General features: G+C 40.9%; 1 protein-coding gene across 1 annotated transcript in view; it reads right to left on the bottom strand.

Annotated features, from left to right (window-relative positions):
* Positions 1 to 1,547: 1,547 nt before the first annotated feature.
* The window catches only part of LOC119649777 (chitin synthase chs-2), a 50,651-nt gene continuing 26,745 nt past the window's right edge, over positions 1,548 to 25,453 (bottom strand). The window contains exons 11-16 of the mRNA XM_038052079.1: positions 23,808 to 23,971; positions 23,536 to 23,747; positions 23,408 to 23,474; positions 22,472 to 22,978; positions 21,853 to 22,072; positions 1,548 to 2,228 (exon numbers count right to left, since the gene is read on the bottom strand). Of these exons, the coding sequence (XP_037908007.1) occupies positions 1,942 to 2,228; positions 21,853 to 22,072; positions 22,472 to 22,978; positions 23,408 to 23,474; positions 23,536 to 23,747; positions 23,808 to 23,971 (1,457 nt within the window). The 3' untranslated portion in view covers positions 1,548 to 1,941. The remainder of the gene's footprint in view (positions 2,229 to 21,852; positions 22,073 to 22,471; positions 22,979 to 23,407; positions 23,475 to 23,535; positions 23,748 to 23,807; positions 23,972 to 25,453) is intronic.

The raw sequence follows: 25,453 nt of genomic DNA, 5'->3' as shown, positions 1-25,453 counted from the left end.
ACCAAAGGCAGAGCTTCCTTAAGGATTCATTTCAAATTAATGGTAATGAATCTTAATGGAATCACTGAGCGAATGATACTTCAAAACTCCTCTGTAGGGGCTTGGTGGAAGAAAGCACGCGCAACATTCTCGGCAATCAGTCCATTTTTGTTCTCTTAGGAACTGAGGAGCGAGTAAGTAGATGGATCCAAGATCAATCTTTCGGATGTATTCGTTTCCTGCTGGAATAGGATGAGGAAACGCACACAACAAAACCATTTAGGCAACCGCAACACACCGATATGTCAATACATTAACCGCATGGGCCTCGAGTCACTTATCCACCTCGTCCCTGCCCGAAAGGTGGACAATTCGATTCAGTGCCCCTTTGTCGCTAGATTTGCTCCACCTGTATATACTCTTCTTGGTGCTGTGTATGTGATACAGTGAATTATTATGCGGCCACGTGGTTACGAGCACAGCTGTTTATGGTTTGCCAAATGGGATGAGGAAACACACTGTCGAGACACGTGAACCGAAAAGCCCACAGCCCAGTTACCAACTTTTTCATGAGATTTTATGCCCCCTAACAACTTGATTTGATCCTGTATGTAGTCTTCTTGGTCAGCACCAACCCCCGTGCCCACTACACAGATATACAGCTAGCTGGTTGTATTAAATAGAGTTTCATCTGCTCAAAAGGGATATATCATGCTTAATTTAATTTCATCTTACAACTGAGCATTCAATATATAATACTACCAAACTGCCTGCATCCATGCATCACCTGGACGTCAAATCTATTCAGAGTAGATCTAATGAATCCATAGAAGCAGAGTTTCATCCACATAGCACGATAACCCAATTTCGGAAATGCCTCGAATGCATGTCCTTGTGTAAATAAACAGCTCAAGAACAATTTCAGTACCTCGAGCCTAAGGCAACATTGAACTCATTGCATCCCAAATATCTCGACGTGTGTTATACACTATTCCAAAATTTCAATTCATACACTTTACAAACACTTCGAATCTCTGTCAATTTCCAGAATCCAGAGGGTCTTGCATCCTTTAAATGCCAACAACAAAATATGAGATGACCAAATTCTATGCAATAACTCCAACGTTCCTACTTTCTCGGTCCCCAGAAACAGCATATTTTGCAAACAGTTTTCCTGTAATTTATCAATTGCATTCATGTTATTGCACCAACTCCTTAATTTAGTTCACCATTTATCAGAGCAGGAGCTGGTCCTCCGCACAGTGGACAGGACAAACAGAAACAGTAATCCGAGAACAAGATGATAGAGCCCGGCTTGTTTGAAATTATTTTCGTTTGTTTAGCCAGCATTCCAGCTGAAACAATATCGCATTGGATGTGTTAATTGAGTTCCATTAGGCAGAACAATACAATTTCCGGATGATGACACTTTCGCATTTACATTTTCGATTCGAACCGGCCGCTACATTATATTCATTCCTGGTAATGGCTCCTAATGAACGCTGTAGATATCCGGAGCAGACATTATTTACAGGACCGGAGACAGGGTCACTTCAAAACAGAAAGAATATTTATCTATATCTGTGTGCATTAGACCGTGTACAGTACGTTTACATTTTGAGTACCACAATAGCTATATCAACTTAAACAAGGATTTTGCAAGGATATTCAGTTCGAGTATATTTCGACATGTCTTTACTACCAAAGCCCGTTTTAAGATAAAGGAAAATATCCATAAATTACTAGAGAAATAATCTGGGATTAAATCCCTTGAAATTGGGAAGGATAGCACCAGACAATCAAAATTTCACCTTGGAGCTGGTGCTTCGTTTCTCCAACTGTTTTCTGAGAGGATTTATTACAAGGAGTAAAAAATGGAGGAAATAAACTGCTCCTATTTCCTTTAATATTACACAAGCCTCAAAGACATCTAAAAACATATCTAAACTACTGGATATAACCTTATATAGAATCCTCTGAAATCCTAGTTGGTATAGGCGTCCTTTGACCTTTTTCAATCAATTCAATATCATCCAGATCGAATCGTGACGGTGTAAATCCTGGATTGTCGAATGCGTAGACTGAATTTGAATCGGCCATTAGCTGTTGATTGGCGATAATTGTTCGACGTTGTATATCCTCCTTTATGGTCTTTCTACGTTTCCTTTCCTCAATGTGGGACTTTCGCAAATCCTGGAAGAGTGCTAACGACTTTCGGCTCACTGAAATCCGGCCGAGTTTAATTTTATCTGTAAGAAAAAAGGAAATCGAAATTTTAAGAGTCATTAACATTTGGAAACGTTTTCTTTTTGCAGTAACCGTTCATTTAGGAGAAGGGCGGGTTATCCTTACTATATACAAATCCAGGAAATATTCACAGAAACTTTCATTTGGAGTTAATTTGATTTTAATTGATGAGCGATGCAATAAATACAATTTGAATAATGACATATTATTCAATGCTTTATTAGCCCCTCCACTCTAAAGTAATGAAGTCATTTTAAGACCGCTTAGTATTTTCCTTCTTGAATAAGATAAGTCCCCATTAAAGTTATAAAACGAGAGGAAAACATTTCGGAGAGTATAAAAGGAAGACACCAGAACCGTAGCATAGAATAACAAGAGGGTAGGGAAGAGGGAAGAATGAGCAGTTGCCGACCCAATTTATCAAATTCTGCTAGCGGTTACTGCAAGTCGCGTTCTGATGATCCGAAGGCCGGTTTCAGACAAAATACTGACTCCAGCTCAATAGTCATTACTATGTTCCAACAGAGGCTTGCAATGCGCAGGCTAAAAGAAAATCTGCTATCGTGATGAGTAATCTGAATAGAAAGAAATTCTCTCGAAACTCCCTGACCGCATTTATCATGGCTGAAACACCGTTTTGGGTAATGCAGCGATAACGGTGGTAGTGTGGCGCAGCCACACGGTTGTTAATTCGACTGACGGATGCCACCACCGGTGTTCTCCGTGGCATATTCGAACTCACCTCGTGGCCGATTAAAAAGAGTATTAGGCATTTGCCAACTATTTTGACAATTGAAGTCAGTTGCTAGCGTTTCACCAAACTAGCCGCATTCATTTACGTGTCATTTTACAGTTGAATTATCACCAACCTTATCATTTTAAGAAAAGAGAAATATAATTCGAAATACAGGAAAGAAATTTCATTTATCATTCATTAGAGGCAAATTCATACAGATCTGAAAATCCTTAAAACCAAACTAATTTCGTGCATCAGTAGCGAGTATTAGTCAGAAATAATTGAAAGTACACAACACACCTAAATTAGCTCCCCATAAAAGGAAGCCTATCTGTCTATCTCTCGATGTGACCATATGCCAATTTGTATGTGTATTATATATCCCATGTGCCTTCTACTACTATTTAAAATTTCCCATATTTTATCGCCATTCCCATCGCAGGATCATATTTCCGGTATTGTTTCACAGAATTATGTTCAGCTACTATTTGCATTTCTTTTAGTTCGTGCCTCTTATTTTATCAAAGTGTAATCTTTTGGTGTTTGTAGCGATTAAATTATTTCAAAAAACTGCTTCATTTAACCACTGGAACAACTGTTTCAACGTTGCAACTATCATGATAGACAGTAGATGCGCTCTCACATGTTCAAATTTTAGTGCTGTTGATGTGACGAACGATATCAAGGTTAATGTCACCGCCGGCAAAACAACGCTTCCTAGATATAAAAATTCATCGCCATCCTCTATATTCCGCCCGTCAAACTCGGTTTTGTTGGTGTTTATCTTCAGTCCAACATTAATTACTTCTCTACCCAATGAGAGATATCGTTATCATAGTCAAGGTTTTAACAAAATATGTCACGTCCTAAGTACAAGGCAACATGGAGAACATCATCGATAACATGAAGAAATAATATCGGTGACAAACTATCCCTGGACAAGCACGACAGCGTTGAGTTTCTCATAGAAAGCCTCTCTCTTCCCTGGATCGAAAGTCTCTTCTGATATCCGACACTGCACTATCGAGATATTCCTCTTGCTGGACAGAAATGTCAAAGTTAATATTCTGTCTGATACCGGTTCCCAGGACAAGGGAGTGCATTTAGCGGAAGCACTAATTTAACACCGCATTCACGCTTACTTTGAGCAAATTTGCCAGAATAGGACAGTGCCGCAAGAGACAGGAAAGTTTAGCGGAAGCACTAATTTAACACCGCATTCACGCTTACTTTGAGCAAATTTGCCAGAATAGGACAGTGCCGCAAGAGACAGGAAAGTTCTTCTCGAAGTCTTAACGTCACTTAACCTCGGAATATCCAACTTGTATCGCTGAAGTCATCGAGAAACGTTTGCACATTGGAAAATCCAATCATGAACGATTGATGAAAACTAAAGATCGTAGTCGAAAAGTCAACCCGACTCCAAAGCGTAGTAACTGTCTCCAGCATAGTCCACAAATCTTTATCCCTTTTAGTCGCCTTTTACAACAAACAGAGAATATTTTGAGTGGATTTGATAACCCCCAACTCACAAGGGACTCACAACCTCCGAGAGACACGCGAGACTCCTATCCTAATAGAAAAAAATAGTCCGAGTGAGGTTAGTCTCCACCTACTGCATTCAGGCTGTTCTCCCTCGCCCTGCTCTTCTGTCGTCGTCTATCAAAACAGACATGGGGCCATCTATGGCGGGCGTACAGGAATCATATGGTTCATCAAAAACAAATCTGTAGAGGTACTTCCTTTACTTCACGTAGTCGACATGCTTGTGTTTGGAACAAGCCTATGTGTCCTTCGACTGTTCGTCGTCTGGTCCCATATTGTTTCCACGCAACTAGTGACCTGATTATCTATCGAGATCATCCCTGCAGTTACCCATATTATCTCATAAAATATAACTCGATAGAAAGTGCATGTTCGAAATGCGCTAAACTGATTTGCATCCTGATATTCTCTGCTATTTTCAATGGTGATAAGTTTTGATGCTCACACTGGTGCCGTAAAAACTGAGCTGAAAGACTTGTAGTTATAATATTCGTCGGTTGTGTTTCGGGCGGTTGTCTTTGGTTGTATTCTCGTTAATGTTGGGCTGGTGGTAGTTGCTTTCTTCCCCGAAAAACTTTAAATGTGGTCCAAAGCGAATGTTACTCTCAGGTATTTCAGCCATCGTTAAGAGTAAAGACAAGTTCATGGATACTATTTTGAACAGTTTTCAGTTTTCTTCACTTCATAATAAGCGCCATCAAAGTTAAATGCTTGCGAAGATCCAGCCCAGAGTCTCCAGACCAACACGATGGTTAACCGAGCTTTTGAAGCCCATTGGTATGACATATTATAGCCTAATATAGATCAAAGGAGAAGGAAAGGGGACATCAAGGTGATTCTCAGTGATATAATATCTCGTTGATGGAACAAGGAGGTAGAACTATCCTTCTAAGCAGAAGCCAATTCATCGCTGCCATCAATATAACCAAGCAGATTAAACTAGTCAGGCTTAGCACGTCCCTGGGAAGAATCTTCGCGGCATCGCTAAGATAATTGTTAAAACAATACTATAACACTTCAAAGAGCGCCTCGCAAGCCAGACCGACAAGAAGCAGGCTAGTTTGTGTTCTGCCCGTTTAATACCCTTCGGATCAGTCTATGATAGAGTAAATATAAAATTCACGCTCACCAGCTCTTCTCAATTTCCGTATGACTTTCAACAGTGTCAACATGGAGGGTAACTGGACCTTTCGCAGAAAGCATATTCCATTGGCTGTTTGATATGACAACGGAAAATGTCGTGTGCTCATCCAAGAAAAGTTAATTCTCGTTATTGGTAATGTCCTTCGTGCTGCAGTAACATATTCTGAAAACCTCTCGCAGATTGCAGATGTCATCTATCGGAGCAATTACAAGAGCAGGGGAGAAACCTAATGTACTGCAATTCTTAAATTTAAACATATCTCAGTTAGTTTAAATAATGCAACACGGTGATTACTGTTTCGCTCTTCCCAAGCTAGTTTTCCAAAATTACAGCTCACTAGTAAGATTTTGATTTTATTATTTCATCCTATCTACCAACACCGCAAATATGGATCTGGACTTTGAAGTGTGTTAGAGCACTTAGTCCTAAACCGTAACCGTACACTACAGGACACAGTACTCCGTCAGTACGTCGTGATTAAATAATGAGTCGACCACACCCACTGCCACCAGTGAGATTTGAACTGCGGCCTTTCATACTTGTTAAAATTGTTTTATTGCTTAACTGCCGGTCTGTCTGTCTATCTGTCTGTCACACGCACTTTTCTTAGAAAAAGTTATAACTATTGATGCAAAATTTGGTGCAAGGTCGAAATTGTCGACGCACAAGCATGCATTGTTCTACATTGAGCTTAAGGGGCTCCATATCAAATGAAAAGTCTGGATTAGTAGTTTCCGAAGCAAAGATCATTTCCATAGGGGGGAGTACGGGGATTGGAAAGTCATCACTCAATCCACCGGTCCATTCCCAGAAACTACTTAACACAAGAATCTAAAAAAAAACATGAAGCTAACCGTACAGGGCATCTAAACCCTAAAATTTTATCCATACCGACATCTGTTCATATAAAATTAAAATTGATTTGAAATCCCTTTAAATTCATCCTGGTTGTTTGCCACCCATTGTGGGGTGTAACGCATCAACCACACTTACGCGCCATCGTTCAACTTTCGCTGGAATGCGCTTCAGCTTCTCCCAAAGGACCAAGACACCCGCAATCCTCCTTTGCTGCTTTGGACCAAGTGCTCTTGGGACAACTCGTTCTTCGGCTATATTATGAGAACATATTCTACTGCATTGTGCAGCCAAGACCGCAATCGTCGCCAGCCTTAATGTGTGACCTATCCACTGCTGCTCCCACGCTCCGATCATATCGACCACGCGTGATAGGGGTATGAGCTAACCAAGTTTTTTAGGGTTTTGTTTATAGCTGTCACAATGCATTCTTTCGACCCTCATCTATCTAGAAAATAACTCTCGATTAACCAAATTAAGAAGTCAGGGAAACCCAGTTTAACCGAATTAAGGGCATTTCTGACAACTAATATAATCATCGCAATGCACTTACCAGCGGGTGACGTCTTCCGAGCCAGATGCATGACCGTTGCCATCACAAGTTGTTCTTTTAATTTTCTTTTATCTAAACACCCACTCGACGACAAAACTTGCGCTAGGTCGTTTTTTGAACTTCGCTAACAAAACCAACATTTGCCTCCTTTACTGGGCAGAAAACACTCTTTCCACCATTCACGATTCAAGCATAATTATGAACCATGTGGATCTGTCCTCCCACCCAATCTCAGCGCATTATTGCCTCCAATTCGGCACAGATTTCTTGTAGTTCTCCATCGGCAACTCCGGGATCGAGAGAACGTCCTGTTAAACCGTTGACTGTGGTTCACTTTCTTTATGTTGTACGAAAATAAGCGGAGTTATAAGAGTCGCAAATCACCAACTGTGATCTTTACTTACGAATCTTGCTCATTACAACCTTCTAGGCGTTTGACCTTTTTACGAATATTAAGAAGACCGCGAGAATTATTCGCCGAAATATGCAGATCGTAGTATTCTTTCTCCAGCTCCCGGTGTTCGAGCTTCCCTTTTATCCTTTAATAAAGGCTTGGAAAAACGATGATCTCAACAGCGATATTTCCTCGTTTTACCAGCAGTTTGTTTCCTACTGTAGCAAAAACACCATCGCGGCATTGTAGAGACACATGCCTCAGTCATCCGCTGACATTGCAGTTCGCCTTTTTCAGCGCCGTTCTCCTCATGTCGTGACCTCCTTCCCCAACCCCCAGGAATGTTTCCTACTCGAAAATTCAAGTGAAACGGCCAGTTATCCTAGTTGTTTGAGGTTTTGTTACAAACAATTTGGAGAAAATCCTATTTATTAACAAAGTTACAGTAAGTCCAATTTGCCCCTTTCACGTCAAATTACTACTCCTCGCGAAGTAAAATGTCAGCACCACATCGAATTGAATACCTCGTATATTCAGCGTACATACACTATGTATAATTGGAACTATCGTGTACCCAGATATTCTCACACAAAATATCAACAAAACCGTTCAGACCTGAAGCATATGCTTCCGGTTATGTTGCGGCTATGACGGTTTCTTCCTCGGTTTCTAATGTCGAAAAAGATGCCTCGATGATGCAGTGTTCACTCACTAAGCAGACCATCCCTCTGCCAACGGAGTACTGATATGTTAGTTTGACGATCGAGTCTAATCTTCAGCCTCGGAAGGCGGGCACTCATCCCACGTTGGCTAGTTGAATATCCGACTCGTCAAAGGTTTCAAGTAGGATTTAAATTTAGCCCCTGGTAATCGCTACTCGGCTGCTGCACTCCAAAGCCCACCAGTTCAAATTGCATTCAATAATTTTTGAGACTATGGTCTCTAGCGTCTCCTCCAGCTTCTTTTCCGCAACCAAATATCCATAAGACAAACCACTGTCGCTATCAATTATTCAGTGCAGCTGGTTATAAATTGCACATTCGAGAGCCTTATCTCTTATAATATTGCCTATTATAGTGACCTGCAGCTGCTTTATCTCGAATCATTTTCGACTCGTCCAGAACTTCGTGCTCGGTTACTGAATGGATGTGGTCTGCCCTTATTATTGCTGGTGGAAAGTTTCCTGATCTTAAGAAAATAATATCGTAACTATCTCCCGCTACAATCTAAAGTATATGCTAAGATGAGACTTTTCCCCCATGGGTTTATACTAGAAGAGTCGCCGTTCATATTCTGGCGTGTTTTTCTACGTTAAATTTGCCTTCTAGCGTGCAGGCTCTTCTTACGCTAGTTGCAGTTCTAATTCTGGGAGTATCTACAATCATCAGTATTCGACAACAACACCTCCAAAAATGTGTCCTTATATTATTATCTTCCCTATTTCCAAATATTTCAACGTAGAATCTGGTATGAAGTAAGCTACAAACTACTTTGCCCAAGTACCGGACCTTGTCCCGGGACCTGTGTGGAGATTTCGTTACCCTCCTCACAGACCCATTAAAAGTATGGAAAGTGTGGAAACTCAAGAAACAAATAAGCAGGAGTCATATAAGTCTTGGATGTGGAAATCCACAAAGATATATTATGAATGTTGCTTAAGAATATCTTTACGGGTTAATATATTCCATTCTTATCAAAATCAAATGCAATCTGATTTATTGAAGTCGAGAAAACTAAATCAGCTGGCAAAGAAGAACTTTCTTAACGAAGAATTACAATGATCACAATAAGATCGAATCGAATAAGTGAAATTGTAGGTAAGATAATCGATATAAACAACACAAAATTACGATTGAGAAAATAATAGAGAATATTCAGAGAACCATCATATGTAAAAACAACGCAGTGAAATACATAGATAAGATAGTTAAACTAGATTAACACAAAATTCGGAATAAATAAATGAAATATTAATTGTGAGCCACTTTCTAAAAATAACTTGAATGAATAGATGTGTTCTAGGTCAGTACGCAATATTCTGTAATCCACGAAAGTATAAACTCAAAGCATTTCATTTCGTCGTAGAAGAAATCAGCACTTACAATCGATCGAAAATCAAGAATAGAATTCAAGCATACGAAGAAAATTGACAAACATGCCCCCAATAGCTGCCTATCAAATTGAATCATATTAACAAACACTTTTTGCGGATTATATGACAATTCTAAAATAAATTCTGAACTAAAACCAAAAAAATTCAACCAGTAGTTGGTATGCTGTGATAATCTAACTATGGCGACAGAGACTGTAAAACACTGTAACCTCACCTACAGAAAATTCCTATGTTAGCGTCTCAGGTACTCAAAACAGGTTTTACAACCATCGTTGTTATCAATCGGTCTCCCGTTTGACAAGAAAGTTCCAAACATCCCGATTTTGAACTGGAGTTCACCAGTTCGATGTCCCTCACAGCCGCGTCCTAGTTTCCATGGTCGTTTCAATAGAAGGAAGATTTACCATGTTTTCGTTTCCTTAGATAGATGTATATATAGATGACTTTCCGGACTAGATTACCTTCTCTCATGCGGATTAGATGACCCAATAACCGAAGTCTACTAATGAGTCTAATGGACACCATATCTCTCTAGATTTTTTCACTGTGTAGGCTGCAACAGCCAGGAAGCTACACAAAATTCAATGCCCATCAGAACGGCAGTAAGAATTTGCCCTACGGCATGCCTAGAGAATTGATTTGTCTCCATCTTCACATACAGATGCTGGCCAGGCGGATGGTGCTCAGAATGTCCAGGAGTACCAGTGAAGTGGAGCCAGGGTCATTGGTCCAAGGAAAATGCACTTTGAACCAATGCACCCCAGAATATTTCAAGCGAAAATATATGCCACAGATGGATGTGCTTCCTTCACCCTCGAAAGGAACTATAGCAGGCAGAACATTGCTATTCTAACCGACAGTGGGTATTTAGGCACTAAGGTCCATGCAAATAAAAAAATCATATGTGAATGCCTTAACAGACTGAACACGCCCGGCTCGCTCAATAAGGTCTGAATACTGTGTATTCCAGCCCACATTTAGTTAGAGGGCAATATGGCAAAGGGTGAGCTGGCCAAGAAAGAAGCAGCGATGGGCCATTCTGTGGAGTCGGAAATGGGGGCGAACTTACCAGGAATAGAACAGTCCAGGATGCTCATGATGGGATACGAACCCACAAAATATTTCGCGTTGGTTTTTCAGTCATTTATATCTCAATATCAATTACTCTGGACAGACATATGTGTGCATATAGTTATATATACGTGCTAATGAAATTTGATAGTAGTGTTTAATTCTGACAGATGTATTTGTACATTAAACCAGCGGCATTAAATGTACGTACTTTATATATACATATGTATGCTTTTGTTCAAAGGGTAGGATAGGTAGTATAGGTCCCAGGGTCACACGTGGATTGGTACCCACGATTGTGCATAAAACCTGGGAAATGCCTGCTGAACCAACACCAACAGCTCTACTACCAAACCCTATCTCCACCTTCATGTGGTGACCGCAGGGAGCTCTTTCTTAACGAAAAACTGCATACGGAGAAGGATGAAGGCGAATCTCCCACGCCCTAAAAACAAGACAAATTGTACCAACTGGTCCTCCAGGTTGGAGGTTGGGTAGGGCTGGCAACCTTACACGGAAAACCAAAGTTACGAAGCCACATCAGGAGCCTCGGACTGGACGAATTATACAACGACGAACCCGGCAACGACAACGGAATAACGATTTGCGCATTTTCTCATGGAACGTGCGCTCCCTGTACAGAGATGAAGCTGATAAGCAGCTAGCCGATACCCTGTCTCAATATATGGCTGATGTAACAGCGTTACAGGAAATGCGTTGGACAGAGACCAGTTTCCTGGAGAAGAGTCACTACACCATATATTATAGTGCCCATCCAGTAAACCATGTGCTCGGAGTAGGTTTCTTAGTCAGCCAAAAAATTAAACCTGCTGTCATCGGCTTTGAAAACATAAGCGAACGGCTATGCACTCTGCGCTTGCAAGACAAGTTTAGAAATATAAGCCCCATTAACGTTCACGCCCTTCAGAGGAGACTGCAGAGTCGGAGAAGGATACCTTCTACGAGGCAGCAGAACCAACCCTCGAATTCTGTCCCAGATATGATATCAAAATCATACTTGGGGAGTTTAACAGCCAAGTAGGGAAGGAGTCCGTATTCAAGCTATACGTTGGCTCCCATAGCTTACACGAAAATACAAATGATAACGGACTACGGATTATTCAATTAGCAGGGTCACACGAAATGGTTGTTGGAAGTACCTGGTTTGCGCGGAAAGTGGTCCACAAACATACGTGGACCTCTCCAGACGAGACCACTTTCAACCAAATTGACCACGTGTTGATCGAACGCCGCCACCTCTCAGCCTTGATGAATGTCAGAACATATAGGGGGGCCAATATAGACTCCGATCACTATCTCGTTGGCATGGTGCTCCGAGCTCGAATAACAATACCACCTAGAATCCACTCTGACAATCAGGTGAGAGCTAACACTGAAGCCATCCACAACACAGCCCTTTGCAACAGAAGACCTGGAGATGAAGCATGAACAAATGATCTTCACAACCACCTAAAGAACGTCATCATGGATACGGTCGCAAACATACTTGGCCCCAGCCGCAAAAGGAGTCGGAACAGCACCGAAGACGAACAAACCAACAATATCAAACCACACTGGTCAAACAGCAAGAATAAGGATAGGAGAATACAACTTTGAAACCATTGATAATTTCTCCTACCTAATAGCTTATAAAACTGTTCCGCTCGAAACGTCTCAACATAGGGTCAAAGCTCTTACTGTACAAAACTATGATCTTGCCAGTCCTCATGTATTCCTCGGAAACTTGGGCTTTTAGCAATTGCGAAATATTGGCCGAATTCGAGAGGAGAATCCTTCGAAGAATTTTTGGCCCCCTACATGGGGATGGACGATTCCGTAGCCTATATAACGACGAAATCTTGAGCGATACCATGACCGTCAGGTTGTGGATAAAATCCGGCTCAATAGGTTACGGTGGGCGGGTCACTTAATCCGTATGGATGAGGATGATCCAGCCCGGAAAGTCTATAAGGGCAATATCGATTGTATAAAAAGAAGACGAGGCAGACCCTGCCTGAGATGTAGCGATGGCGTAGGTCAGGACGCCACACAGCTTTTAAGGATATCTAATTGGTGGACCTCGGCGCAAAACCGAGATGTCTGCAGTTCCTTATTAAGGCAGGCCTAGACCGAATACCGGTTGTTGCGCTGTTGATGATGATAACTCCATTGCTACCTATGTCATGCAGTCGAATTTGCAATCCCAGGATTTAATTTGCGGTTTCCTGACTTGTTTAATTTGTGCCTGCAGTCTGAAGCGAAGGAAACAAGTCGGAAAACCGAAAGCTAGACGTTTCAGGTATGAAAGGTTTTGTGTATTTCTTTTATAAAGAGATTCGAGTGTTCATTTGTCTCATTAGCATGTAGCACGTAAAATATGCATATATTACGTGAAAATAGCCACTTTCAAGTGATATTGACATTCATAGTCTTGAATTTGCAGAGGAGCGACAGTTTTGACCTAGTATAACTTTATTAGTAATAGTGCGATTTTTACCAAATTTGGCAAGATCATGATCTATGCTGTAGGCTACATTGTTGCAAAATTTTGTGATTCTAGGGGAACTTAAGGGCGGTTTTCCTGTCAATTACTTAAAATTATAGTAATGTACTATTATTAACTTTATTTGAACAGGTATCGGTATGGAGGTTATTTCGGAGCCTAGGCACCATATAGTGGCAGCCCCCTGATTTTTTTCAGATTTTTCGGTTTGGTAGTTTCTGAGAATGGGTTCGTTAAAAAAATTACCACTTTCAAGCCCCCGCACTCCCCACTTTTCAGCAAAAGTCAAAACTAAGACCGGATTCGAAAAGTACTAAGAGACCTTTAATTTGATACTCCACATGACTATATTTGATAAAAAAAAATGTACACCCCCTTTTTGCATGTATGGGGACCCCCCCTTAAATTCGTCGTAAAAGAATGTAACTCACTATGTGCGTGAGCGTTCACAGTTCCCACCTTTCTACCAAATTTGGTGTCAATCACAAAACCTTAAAAAATGAATTGCTTTTTTTGGACTGAATACGTTTTCAGGTCACAGATACAGTTTTTCGGAAGTCAATTCCGGTTCCTACTTGTGATTGTTTTCAAGCTTATCCGTATACATCATAAACCCTAAACATCTAGCAGTATATACCTGTGGCTTATGTGTGTGCTTACCCTCACAGTGGTCGAAGATACTCAGCATTAACATTTTTTACTGAAGATTCAGCACTTACAATCGTCAGCATGTCATAACAGAGGGGAATGGTTCTGATCACCCTATATCTATAGACATATCTGAAAGATACAAAGGCTCTGAAGCCCAGGGAGGTCAAATATCATCCCAGACCATCTTATTAGTACTAACAGGATCCTTAAAGAGGACTTTCACGCCCCTCCAACTGGTCTGTACAGAGTGGAGCACATTTTGAATATTAAGCAGTTTCACTTAATGTCAGCAATAAGATCAGCTTCGAAAAGTAATAATTGCCCCTATTCATTGGACAACCCACATGAACATATTCTGTGAAAATTGTACACCCCTCTTAAGCATATATAGGGAGTCCACCATCCATTAAACTCAACACAAAGTGGCACCACATGATGTATGACGCAGGCCACATGTTTTCATCAACTTTCGTGTCAATAGCCTCAGCCGTTTCCGAATAAATTGGTGAGACGGTGGACTACCTACTGCAAAAATATGCGGTTTTAATGGACGGAAATTCCAGAAAGTCTACTTATATACTTTCATACCCCATAAACGATACAGAATAAAAAGCTAACCTTTATAAAATTATTAAATAAGTTTTAGTTTGAAACATAATTGAGTCACGTGTAAAAAAATTTCACTTTCCAAATATGATTTTCAACCAGATTGGCTAATAGTCACGGGTGAATTCAATACCTACGAATTCTATAAAAATATGATTAACATGTGATAAAAAATAAACTATGAATCACAAGCTATTAACGAGTATTCAAAATTCAGAACATTTTCTTTTTGATACTTTTACATGGTAGGCATACGGAAAGGGGGAACCTAATCCCCAATATATTGAACAAAACCAGATGATGTTCTCCTTTCTAAGCAAGGTATTCACCTCATGTGATTCCCTCGCAAGTAGAACACGCATTCACAAATTTACATCACGTGCCAACTTTACATAGAAAGACAAATTAAACCTCGATATTCATAGGAATGCCTTAACCCCAGCTGCACCCTTAAAATCCCCATACCGTATTTCTTCCTTGCTAAACTGAGGAAGAGCTCAGCAACTGTTGACTGAGTAAAAATGGTGGTGAGGAAACTCAGCCTACAAACACCAAAATATCTAGTTCATTGGCAGTAATTTGGAGTAACACATCGACGCGTGTTTCAGTTTATATTGGGGATGGTGAAATGACTCGTTTGTTGGACATTTTACCACCAAATAACAAGATAAATGGAGTAATTTCGTTTACACCTTTGTATGTTATTAAAATTAATAGCACAGGATGTCCTGAATGTGTGTGGGTTAATGACGAGAGCACGTGTAAAGTCGTGTCAAAATTTTCAACAATTTATCAGTGAAAGCATTTCTTTGACGTTGATTCAAGTTTTTGATGAAAGGAACTGAGATCACATCTCAGAGCAATAGGATTCCGATACGCAGCGGATATGGATAGCATCATTTTATAATTAGTTATAGTCCATATATAGTAAGAGCAAAATATTTTTTTCTGCAAATATAGTGACGTGGGGTATAAAAAGAAGTGTCAATGATCCATTTCAAAAAACTTATATTATACACCGCGCGAGTATTACTGCCAAATTTTATGATTTAAGAGTGAACTACCCCTGGACTTTGGACGTTTTGGTGGTTATGCTGTATTCCACTAGAAACGTGCGGCCCAGATATCGTATGGTCTAGACAAACCGAATCAACCAATTTATTGTCGTGCGCCCATTACCGTATAATGGGTTTGAAACGGAAAACACAATAAAACCATCGACACTATAAAGCGTTTACAACCCATTTTCCGAAACTAAGCCATGTTCCGAAACAGACCGCTGTCGACAAATACCGGGTGACAGGAAAAATAATCAAGTTACCATTTCAACTAATCAACAAATTTTCCGGATTGACCAAAGGAGCAATTCGAATACTTCACTTGTGCGTCATTCTATGAATCCAATAATCAGGAGTAACTGAGGACCCGAATGATGTTGCAACTTCGACCGCATTTCTACGCACATTATTAGAATATGCTAAGATTCTCCCAGACGTTAGGCTACAGATCCCAAAACTACTTCGGAAACAAACAACATCATTGCTGCTGTCAACAGAATTTTGGATGATCATTAGGCTAGTGAGATTACTGTTGGTATACGTTGCGATTATTCGTCTTTCCAACAAAGGATTTGAAAAGGTAGTTAAAGAGAGTGTTGCTTTAAGATGGTGGTACTCCTAGATTTTAGATAAAATGGATAGGGCGAATTTTTCCATCGGGTTTCTTTGGTATTCATTTACAGTCCAACTTTCTTTTTCCTTTTTTAATAGGTATTTGACAAGCGTATGTCATCAGCGTAGTGAAAATCTTTCCTCAGTCTGCTCCAAACTTGACGGCAACTTACATGGACATATTTTCAACCACTAGCCTGTCTGCAGTGAAGCGTATTTCTAATTCCATTTCGCTCTGAATTCGTAGTTTTTTTATTTATCATCATCGACAGCGAAACAACCGGTATCCAGTCTAGGCTTGCCTTAGCAAGGAACTCCAGACATTCCGGTTTTGCGTGGAGATTCACCAATTCGATATCCTTAAAAGCAACCTAGCCTTTCGGTCTACACCATCGCTCCATCTCAGGCTCTGCCAGCTCTTCCTTTTCTATCATATATATATCCTGTAGGAAGCAATGTGGTCAGCATTGCGCTCGCCTGCGATTATTACCCTAATTTGACTCAGGTGCTCACAACTGACTCAAATGGTAACTGACGTGAAGTCAGGGTACAAATTCCACTGCTAGAGAAATTTGAATCACGACCTTCCATACGACATTGTAGTACTCTAACCACTGGGCTATCCGAATGCTCATGTAATAAGCCACAGATTCTTCTCTCGAACACGGTCAAGATTTTGCAATTACTCGTGCTAAGAACCCAACTCTTCAAGGAATATAGGAGGACTGACAAGATCATTGTCTTGTACTTAGCTTTGACCCTATCGTGAAACGTTTCGAATCGCACTGGTTTTTTTACATAGACTCTATTGGCTGACTCTATCACAATATCACAATAATACCAGAAGCAGAAACAAAATTCAAGTGAGGATACAATCCATTGTGAATTTCTCCTATCTCCAAATACGACACACGAGTTGCGGGAAGTTTGGCTCATCGCCCATAATTCATTCATGCATTGGTTTTGCCTCCTTCAACATCTGTTTGCCCTTTCACCATCCCACCGAGTCATGGACCTTGGTGAGAGGAAAGTAGAGTTCAACTGAAGATAAACACCAGCGAAACGCAAATTCTCAGTCCAATGGGTCATCGCACTCTCCTCTTCTGCATTAATGGTCAGAGCATCGAAGGCGTCCATCAATTTGTATATTTAGGAAACGTGGTTGCTGCGGACGCTGGCTCTGAATTAAACGTCGTCTGACGCATTAAAAGCGTATTCACTGCCTTGACTAAAATCTGAAAATGCAGTTATCTCAACATCAAAATCCAGTTGAAACTGTTCTGCGCAAGTGTTCTTTCTATGTTGCTATATAGGAATAGTATATGGAAAGTGACCACCACTGTCACTCAAAAGCTCCAAGCCTTCGTAAACACTTGTCTACGGCGAATCATTGGGGTACACCTGTGGGCGATGTCACCAGAAGGCGGAAGTGGCACTGGATAAGTCACACATGAGGGAGGGGGTACAATTGCTCCTGGCTACGCCATAGAGTCTACTGTCCCAAAATGGACAACGAATAGGTCGCCCCAAAAGCACTTGGCGCAAAGCAACAGATAAGGAGTGTTGGCATCTCGAAAAGTTGAAGTGCATTTCAGCGAACCGCTTATATACTATACTCCACCAAGGATCAAAGATATCAAAGTTTATATCGGTTTCACTTTTCTTCTCAATTGTGGCAACTATTTCGATGAAAAGTCAAATACGCCGAATTGAAGACAATGTCGTGTGAAAGACCGAAGTACCAAACAACCCGGTCTATTCTCCCCGACTGGTTAATCAAGGGGCAGGTAGGCTGGGAACGAAACGTATTCGATAGTGCTGAGCCAAATTGTAGGTGATTTTGAAATGTAAAAAATTCGTCATTTTTTCGACTTGCTTGATAGTTTTAATTGCAAGTTTGGCAACAACAAAAATGAGGGTACAATCATACGAAGCTCACTAATTCACTACACACCCCCCGAGAAAACTCTCAGTTTCCAATGGGGAATAACAAGAAACGCATGCGGATCATCAGGGAGCTTCACTTAGCTTAGCTTACTTGAGTGTAACGAAATGTAGAATTTCTCCGATATGTGATATGGCTATGTTCTTAAACTGGGCTATGCGATTTACTTAATGTAAGTAAAAGAGAAAAGTTTGGAACAACGTAACTAGTATTACTATCGGTAAAAAAAAAGTAGAAATTTAATTTCAAACATTGGTATCATCCTAAACTCTACCTCATCTTTCTTGGTGAGAGCTCCCAGATTGTCAATTAATAAGTCAGGGCGGATCAAATAAGCGAACTATGAGCAATTCTGAAAGTAATAATCGAGGCCTTTCATTTGATACCCTACATCGCCATATTGGGTGGCAAAAATTTTACACCCCCCTTTTACATTTATGGGGAAACTCATCTCAACGTAAAATGATGTTGTTCACAGAATGCATGAGGATTCACAGTTCTTACATCTCCACCAATCACTACATTCACCCCGTATCAATACATATAACCCTATCTGAGGAAAGAACGTAGATAGACTAGTGAACGCCAAGATCATTGTCGTCGGCTTCAAGGCCTGAGCAGAAAAGTGGGGAACCGGGAAACGAATGAAAGGAGACAGATTTTACTCGAAGTATTTTCCTGCTAGAACATCATGGTGAGCACCCCCAGAGACCACAGACTAATTATTAAACCTACTTGCATTTCTGGGGGTTTTGTGCTGTAATACCGATTTTACCGGAACGGAACGGGGTGCTATCGCCACCTCTGTGGAGTATGTTGACCGACTCACTACTATGTGAACTGTAAAACCTGCCATTGCATGTTCAAACCTATGCGGAGGGCGTGGCTAGTTGAAACGGTGTGAATAAATATACAACGCCAAGTTGAATTGATTGAAAGTTTGTGCCTCAGATATGGACTTTCACAATGGTATTATTTTCAAAAGGAGGAAACCGAATGTTCGTTGATTTCCACAGATCATGGGTACTCTTCCTCTCTCTGAAGAAGTGAAATATCTGGAAGTTATCCTAGACAAGAAACTTCTTGAAGACAAGCGTGAAGAAGTAAGCATGAAACAGCTTATGGGCTGTGTAAGCGGACCTTCGCCTCGTCATAGGGACTTAGGCCTCAGGTAGTAATGTGGATATATGTTGCTATCATTGGGCCGATGTTCGCTAATGTATCCCTAGTGTCATGAGTTATGGAGAAACAACTGAATTTGGGCTGCAAACTAATCACACTGCAAAGAACTGTGTGTCAAGGTATCACTGGTGACATCAAAATGACCTTCGTCGCAGCTCTCAATGAATTTCTCAATTTGCAGCTTTTGATTTTGTTTATTCAGAGCACTTCAAGCTGCTCTCAGCTCATTCACAAATTCGATTAGATCTATGGAAAAACAATGGACGTGGGACACAGAGCATTGGAAGAATCCAGTTTCCGTAATGCCTTCTGATTCTCGGATTTCCATTCATCTGTTTGTTAGAACATTTTAAAGGATAGTGGGACTAATCAGAAGAATGCATAGTAGGATATATTGACGTCTTCTACACTGATGGCTCAAAAACAGAACAAGGTTCTGGAACAGGAGTCCACCTCTCGAATGAAAACGAGAAGTGGACTTTTCTCTTAAGGCAATCTACAAAGGTCTTTGAGACTGAAGTGTATGTGATCCTAAGGGCGGGAACCTAGATGATTAACGAACGGTTGAAAGGCAGGCGCATCGCGACCTGTAGCTGCATTGAGGGCATTGAGCAGTCCTTTGATCACTTTAAAAATCGTTCAGAAATAAAAAAAAATCGATTGGGCTCTGTCTCTAGATTTAAAACGGTGGAGCTACTCTGGGTATCCCGTCATTGGCATATAGAAGGAAATGAAATCTCGCATGCTTTAGCGAAAAAACGTTGGATTTCCCCCAGGCCCGGAATTGCAAGCAATTGCTATCAAAAATTCGGAATGAGCTTGCCGTAATGGCAGGTAGCAGAGCCATAATTGCCGGTAGAAAAGCCTTAATGCTGCTAACTAAACCAAAAAAACATTGTTTACGATATGGATGATCCTAAGTCCACATCCACCTGATGTTGGACCGGATCAAATGGAGAGTAACTTACTCTCATAGTTTTTGGTCCGCGGATCTCTCGTTTGGGGCATAGCACCCAAGCAACACGCTAGGTAATTGTTTAGGATATGGAAGATCCTAAGTCCACATCCACATGATGTTGGACCGGACCGGATCCCTCGTTTGGGCATAGCACCCAAGCATTCAAAAAACAAAAAAGGACTAACAGAGGTGAGGCAGCGTCTGAAAAGTTGCCTCTGCCCTAGACAAAACCGGTAGTGCTCTTTTGTTTTTCAAACAAACAACCCGAGAAAATTATGCTGTCAAAAAGTAGGAAGACCTGCTGGGAATATCGTGGAAATTCTGACTGGGCATAATTCACTAGGCATATGTTCAGAACAGGAATTCTTGAAAATTATATGTGTCCATCCTATAATGAGGAAGCGGTTTCAACATTTTCTGTTTGAATACCCCGTCTATTGAAACATCAGAATTTTGCTGCTGATATGCTCCTAATCCTGCGATACATAAGTGAATCCGCGATATTCCGTTAAAAGGAGAAATCCAATACAACGAACCACACGGGTCTGATGGCTCAGATGTTTTGCCTCTCCCTGACCTCATACACAGGAGACACTCCAAATTGAGCAACAAGCGAAAGACAGGACATCATCTATTTGAGTAGACAAGAGGACAGTTTCGACATGCATGACAATCTATTCCGCCGCAACTTTCAAGACACCGTCCAATTCAATCTTGATAAACAACTCGGTGACATCGTTAGGCAACGGCATGGTCAACTAAGGCAACTTTGTCAAAAACTGTGCATCTTCACCTTAAGTACAATAGTTCGTGTATACATATAACTACGATAAGGTGGTGCTCTGCAACTGGAATCTTTTGAAATGGGTATATTGTCGAATTCCTCGCCTCAAAAATCTACGGTAGTGCTACTCAGCTCCGAGTGCTGTCTGCCCACTAAAGTTGACGAAAAACGTAGAATGAAAGAAAACAACCTTGAAAAAGACCGGCCTTCACGCACCAAGAAAGAATGTCATCCTCTAAAGGTAGGATGTTCGTTAACAGAAGAAATTTAAATGGATGAAGGCCAGATAACAGTTGGGAGGGCAAAGTAAACTTTGATTTTAAATAGTAACTTCCAATGTTTCAAGGGACTTTTTGTGTTCCATTCAAAACCAATTACATTCCTTCCACTCTATTTCTAGGGGTACGTCCAGTAAGTTCTCTCCTGATATCTAAGATTTAATCAGGTTAGAGAAGTTTTGTACACTTTCATGAACACTCACTTCTTAGAATGTCTGAAATATATTAAGTGGTGCTATCATTAGATTCTAAACAAAACTAACAGTTCGTAGATAAAACCCAATGCTTCTCATTCAATCGGTAATTAATGAAGTGGTTGCTTGAATGAAACCTCCCCCTCCCTGTCTTGTCTTCTGTGTCAGGCTTACGATGTTTGCATTTAGAAGCTACTGAAGCACATACATACGTCATTTGAAAGATGCTCACTTCGTAATTCTCATATAACGTTACGAAATCACTCCTACGGAAAGCTACACACAAGATACTAATTGAAGGCTTCCAAACTCGAACGAAAATCACGTCTGCTTGAGCAATATTCAATGCATCAATGAAACAGCTACAGTAATTTAGGCAAGATATAAATTCGATATCATAGACGAACTCCACACACAATTTCTCCCAATTTTCTACGTACTTACCTTCTTTAAAGAATCGTCTCTTGAAGTTCACTTCCAAGTTATTCCAGTTGAGCGATTTCGTCTGATCCATAAGTAGTTTATGAATAGTAGCACGGCGCACGGGCTCTTCCTGCTCCGCGTCTGAATCGTCATCATCAAACTGGATTTTTGGTTGCTGCAATGCTTTCGCAATATCGTATGCATCGCCTCGAAGCTCGTCTTTAATACCATCACCGCCTCCCTGTGGGGGATGATATTTTAGGCTGTTATAAGTTTCGAAAGATATACCACCGTTCGAATAGAAGTCGCCTACAATCATTCCCAAACGAGAGAACAATTTGTTTCAGAATGAGGTGAGAGCTCTTTTAAAAGAAGAAGCTACTTTTGGAAGCTGACCCCCAATGGGCATATTGTTTTCAAATCTTCAAAAGTTTGTTAAATAACCAAAGGAGCCTCAGATGGCATTAATTTCGGTTCATTATATTGACAGAGCCGGGAAAATACATGAATGATTGAAATGTCCTTGCTCATAATAGTCGGGAAATGCGCGGAGGTATAGAGCATAAACACTTAAAAAACACCCCTTTCAAATCTATAGTTCAATTTTGAAACACACTATTACAATAAGGATTATACTTACAGCCGAGCAGCAGTACCAGTTCAATGAAGTCGATGCAAGTATCTGTGAGATAGTTCCAAAGCGATGAACCAACATAGCGCAAAATTGGATGCCCAGAATCGTACCGAAGAACAATACAAACAAGGATCCAATTGGCTCCAGTTCCAGGTGTTCCTGGTAGATGGTGATTTCCATGGTCTTATCGTTGAAAGCAATCGTATTGACAGCGTTGAAGGGCCAACGGATGTGCAAGTAGCTCTTCTTAATTTGTAGCAGGAAAACGATGAGAACAAATAGAGCGTTAATCATGACGAAAGCAAAAACCGCCACATCACGTAGTCCACGTAGTTCCTTGCTGACTTTTTCCTTAGCGCCCGGCGACATATCCAGTGGCTTCAGATACTTGTCGATAAGACTCGTCCAAAAGTTTATTTCAGCTTTTGATAATGAATCGACTTTGCAATACTCCAGACTTGGGTCGTCCAGCCAACTTGGTAGAAATTCGGTTTTTTTCTCTTCTTCGTCCTCCTGTGTAGGGACGAAAACAATGTGTTCCATTAGTGCTGCTGAAGAAGTCGAGTCGGAGTCTAAAGTGTGTGGTAATTTGCTATGAAGAAGTTAAGGATGAGATAACATCGCATTTTCTCGTTTGAAGTCTTATCAGTAGGAAGAAGTTTGTTGGGGAGGATATAATTGATTTCGTACATTAAGTCAACCTTTTTATCACTTCTAAATATATCTCCGTGCTGAAAGCTGATAATGAAAGCATTTGGAGAGTAGACGAATGAAAACAAACGAGGAAAAAGAAACATTACTCGAAAGCTAATCAAGGAAATCTTATCCAATTCCCTCGGCCCACGTAAATCAAAACAACTTCTAATAGGGAACATCCTTACTAATTTCAAATGAATATGAAATAAAATGAGAATTCAAAACACGATTCAGGAAAGTGCTTACAGGCTTCTCTTCTGGTTTACCCAATTTACCGTCCGGCATCATTACAACAATGTCTCCAGACAATTTCCTATTAAATAACCATAAAACATCAAAATATCCTTTGGGTAAAATTACCACTTCATGCTTACAACTCTAGGGCTCTCAGTTTGGTATTCAACTCGGAAAGTTGGTCCGCTACATGCATGAGCTGTGCCTGTTCGGCGCTGGGTTTCGGACGTGTACACATCATACAACGAAAGAATCCTGAAATTGAGATATCCAAGGCACCCTCCTCTTCGTTGTTAGGTTTTAGGAAGTTGAATAGCTTTTGGAATCGTGTTTGCTTCTTTTTGCTGGTTTCCTAGAAAAGATATTATGAATAAGATTATCATGATATCCACACATGACCATAATGACTCACAGCCTTCTTAGCAGCAGCAGGCTGAGGATTCTCTCGAGTTCCCCATGAAACATCGTTCATATTGAAGAGTGAGTAAATTAGGAGGAGCAAATACATGGATGGGATAGTAATGTAGTAAACCACACCATAGAGGAGCGCTCCGGCTTCTTGAGGATGCATGAGACCTTAAAAATATTCATTAATATTATATATTCTCAAGGACTATTTAAAGTAAAGTCCACATTTTTCATATATCATGGCAAGTTATTATTATATGATATATGATAAAAAAGAAACATAAACTGAACTTAAGCAATAGAGGCAACTTTGGTCTATTATAGCTTAGTCAAACTTAATAGTAGTATGTTGTATGATAGCCTATATTACTACTTGATAACTCTAGGATAAACTTAAGGGAGATCTTAAGTCAACTTCTAAAAAAATGCTAATAATAAATATAGAACTCCGCTGTAGCCGGTCCCAAGCCCATATGTGAAAGGAAGAGTGATAGATAGGTGCAGTCTGAATAGATGTACGCCGATTACTTACTGAGCAAGCTATGACCATACCTGGCAATTAGGTATAAAACGCAAATTCATGGTAAGACGAGAAGGAAATATTTGAGGTCCGGTACTGACAACCGGCAGGAGATTGTACCGCTAATCGTGGGACGCTTCGACGTCCAAGCGCCACGATGACCAGGTGCAAGGTTCCGCCTGCTGCAGATTTTACCTCAATCTGCGACGACTACTTCAGCACATTTGCGTAAGCAGTGGATGAAGTGGACTGAGGAAATGAACATATTCATTATCCGCTCCCACTACGAAATACATGCAGGGCAGGTACAAAATCTTACCGCCTCTTGTTGCATCAGGGATTTGTCCAACGTTTCCCGCAATACGCGCACATGAATGTATAGTGAGCCTCAGATCAGTGCCACTTTATTACTCGCAACAACACAATCCCGGCCGTCATCAGGGAGTGTATTCGACTTAAGGTCATTGTGGAAACTGGTAATCAAAAGTCAATGGGGGCAGTGGCGGTGGTATCAACAATACCATACCGCAGTGCGGACAACAGTTTTAGTACTCACCGAAATACTCAGGTTCACCGTTCGACTAAAAGCTCCGCTGAGATTCGGCTCGCGGCCGTAAGATTGCACGATCCGAAGAATCGCTTTCGCGTTTTTGGTTTGAGTGACCGAAGAGATCAACCTTGAAGAATTCGTCTGTAACATCGGCGGGGCTCATCATGACAGGATATAGCTAGGCTGACTCAAATCAGCTCTGGCGAAGTCAACAGACGGATGCAAAATAAATTGCAGAGGGTTTACCGGAACTTGCGATTCCAGTGAGACACCCGTAGGTGAAATTCTGGACATATTAAAATGTGTCAATTGCGGTGAGAAGGTGAAAGTGACTCCAGACGTATCCAGGACGCAACGTATCCGAGGAACTAGTGGAGTTTTTCAGATAACCCAATGAATTCCAACGGAGCAGCCAGATAGTCCAGTTTTTGATAACGAAAGCGAACGAACATGCCTGCTGAGCATTCTGAGTAGATTATCGCCGAAGGCACCCGCCATGTCACTATGACGAACATGAATTTTGCAGACCTTCCGGAAAAGGAGGTTCGACTAGCTCGAAGAAGGGGTCCTGAATCGGGTA

Source organism: Hermetia illucens, chromosome 2 (genome assembly GCF_905115235.1).
Source record: "Hermetia illucens chromosome 2, iHerIll2.2.curated.20191125, whole genome shotgun sequence".
NCBI lineage: Eukaryota > Metazoa > Arthropoda > Insecta > Diptera > Stratiomyidae > Hermetia > Hermetia illucens.
The sequence above is the reverse complement of the archived record's forward strand: the minus strand, read 5'-3'. Positions and strand labels throughout refer to the sequence as shown.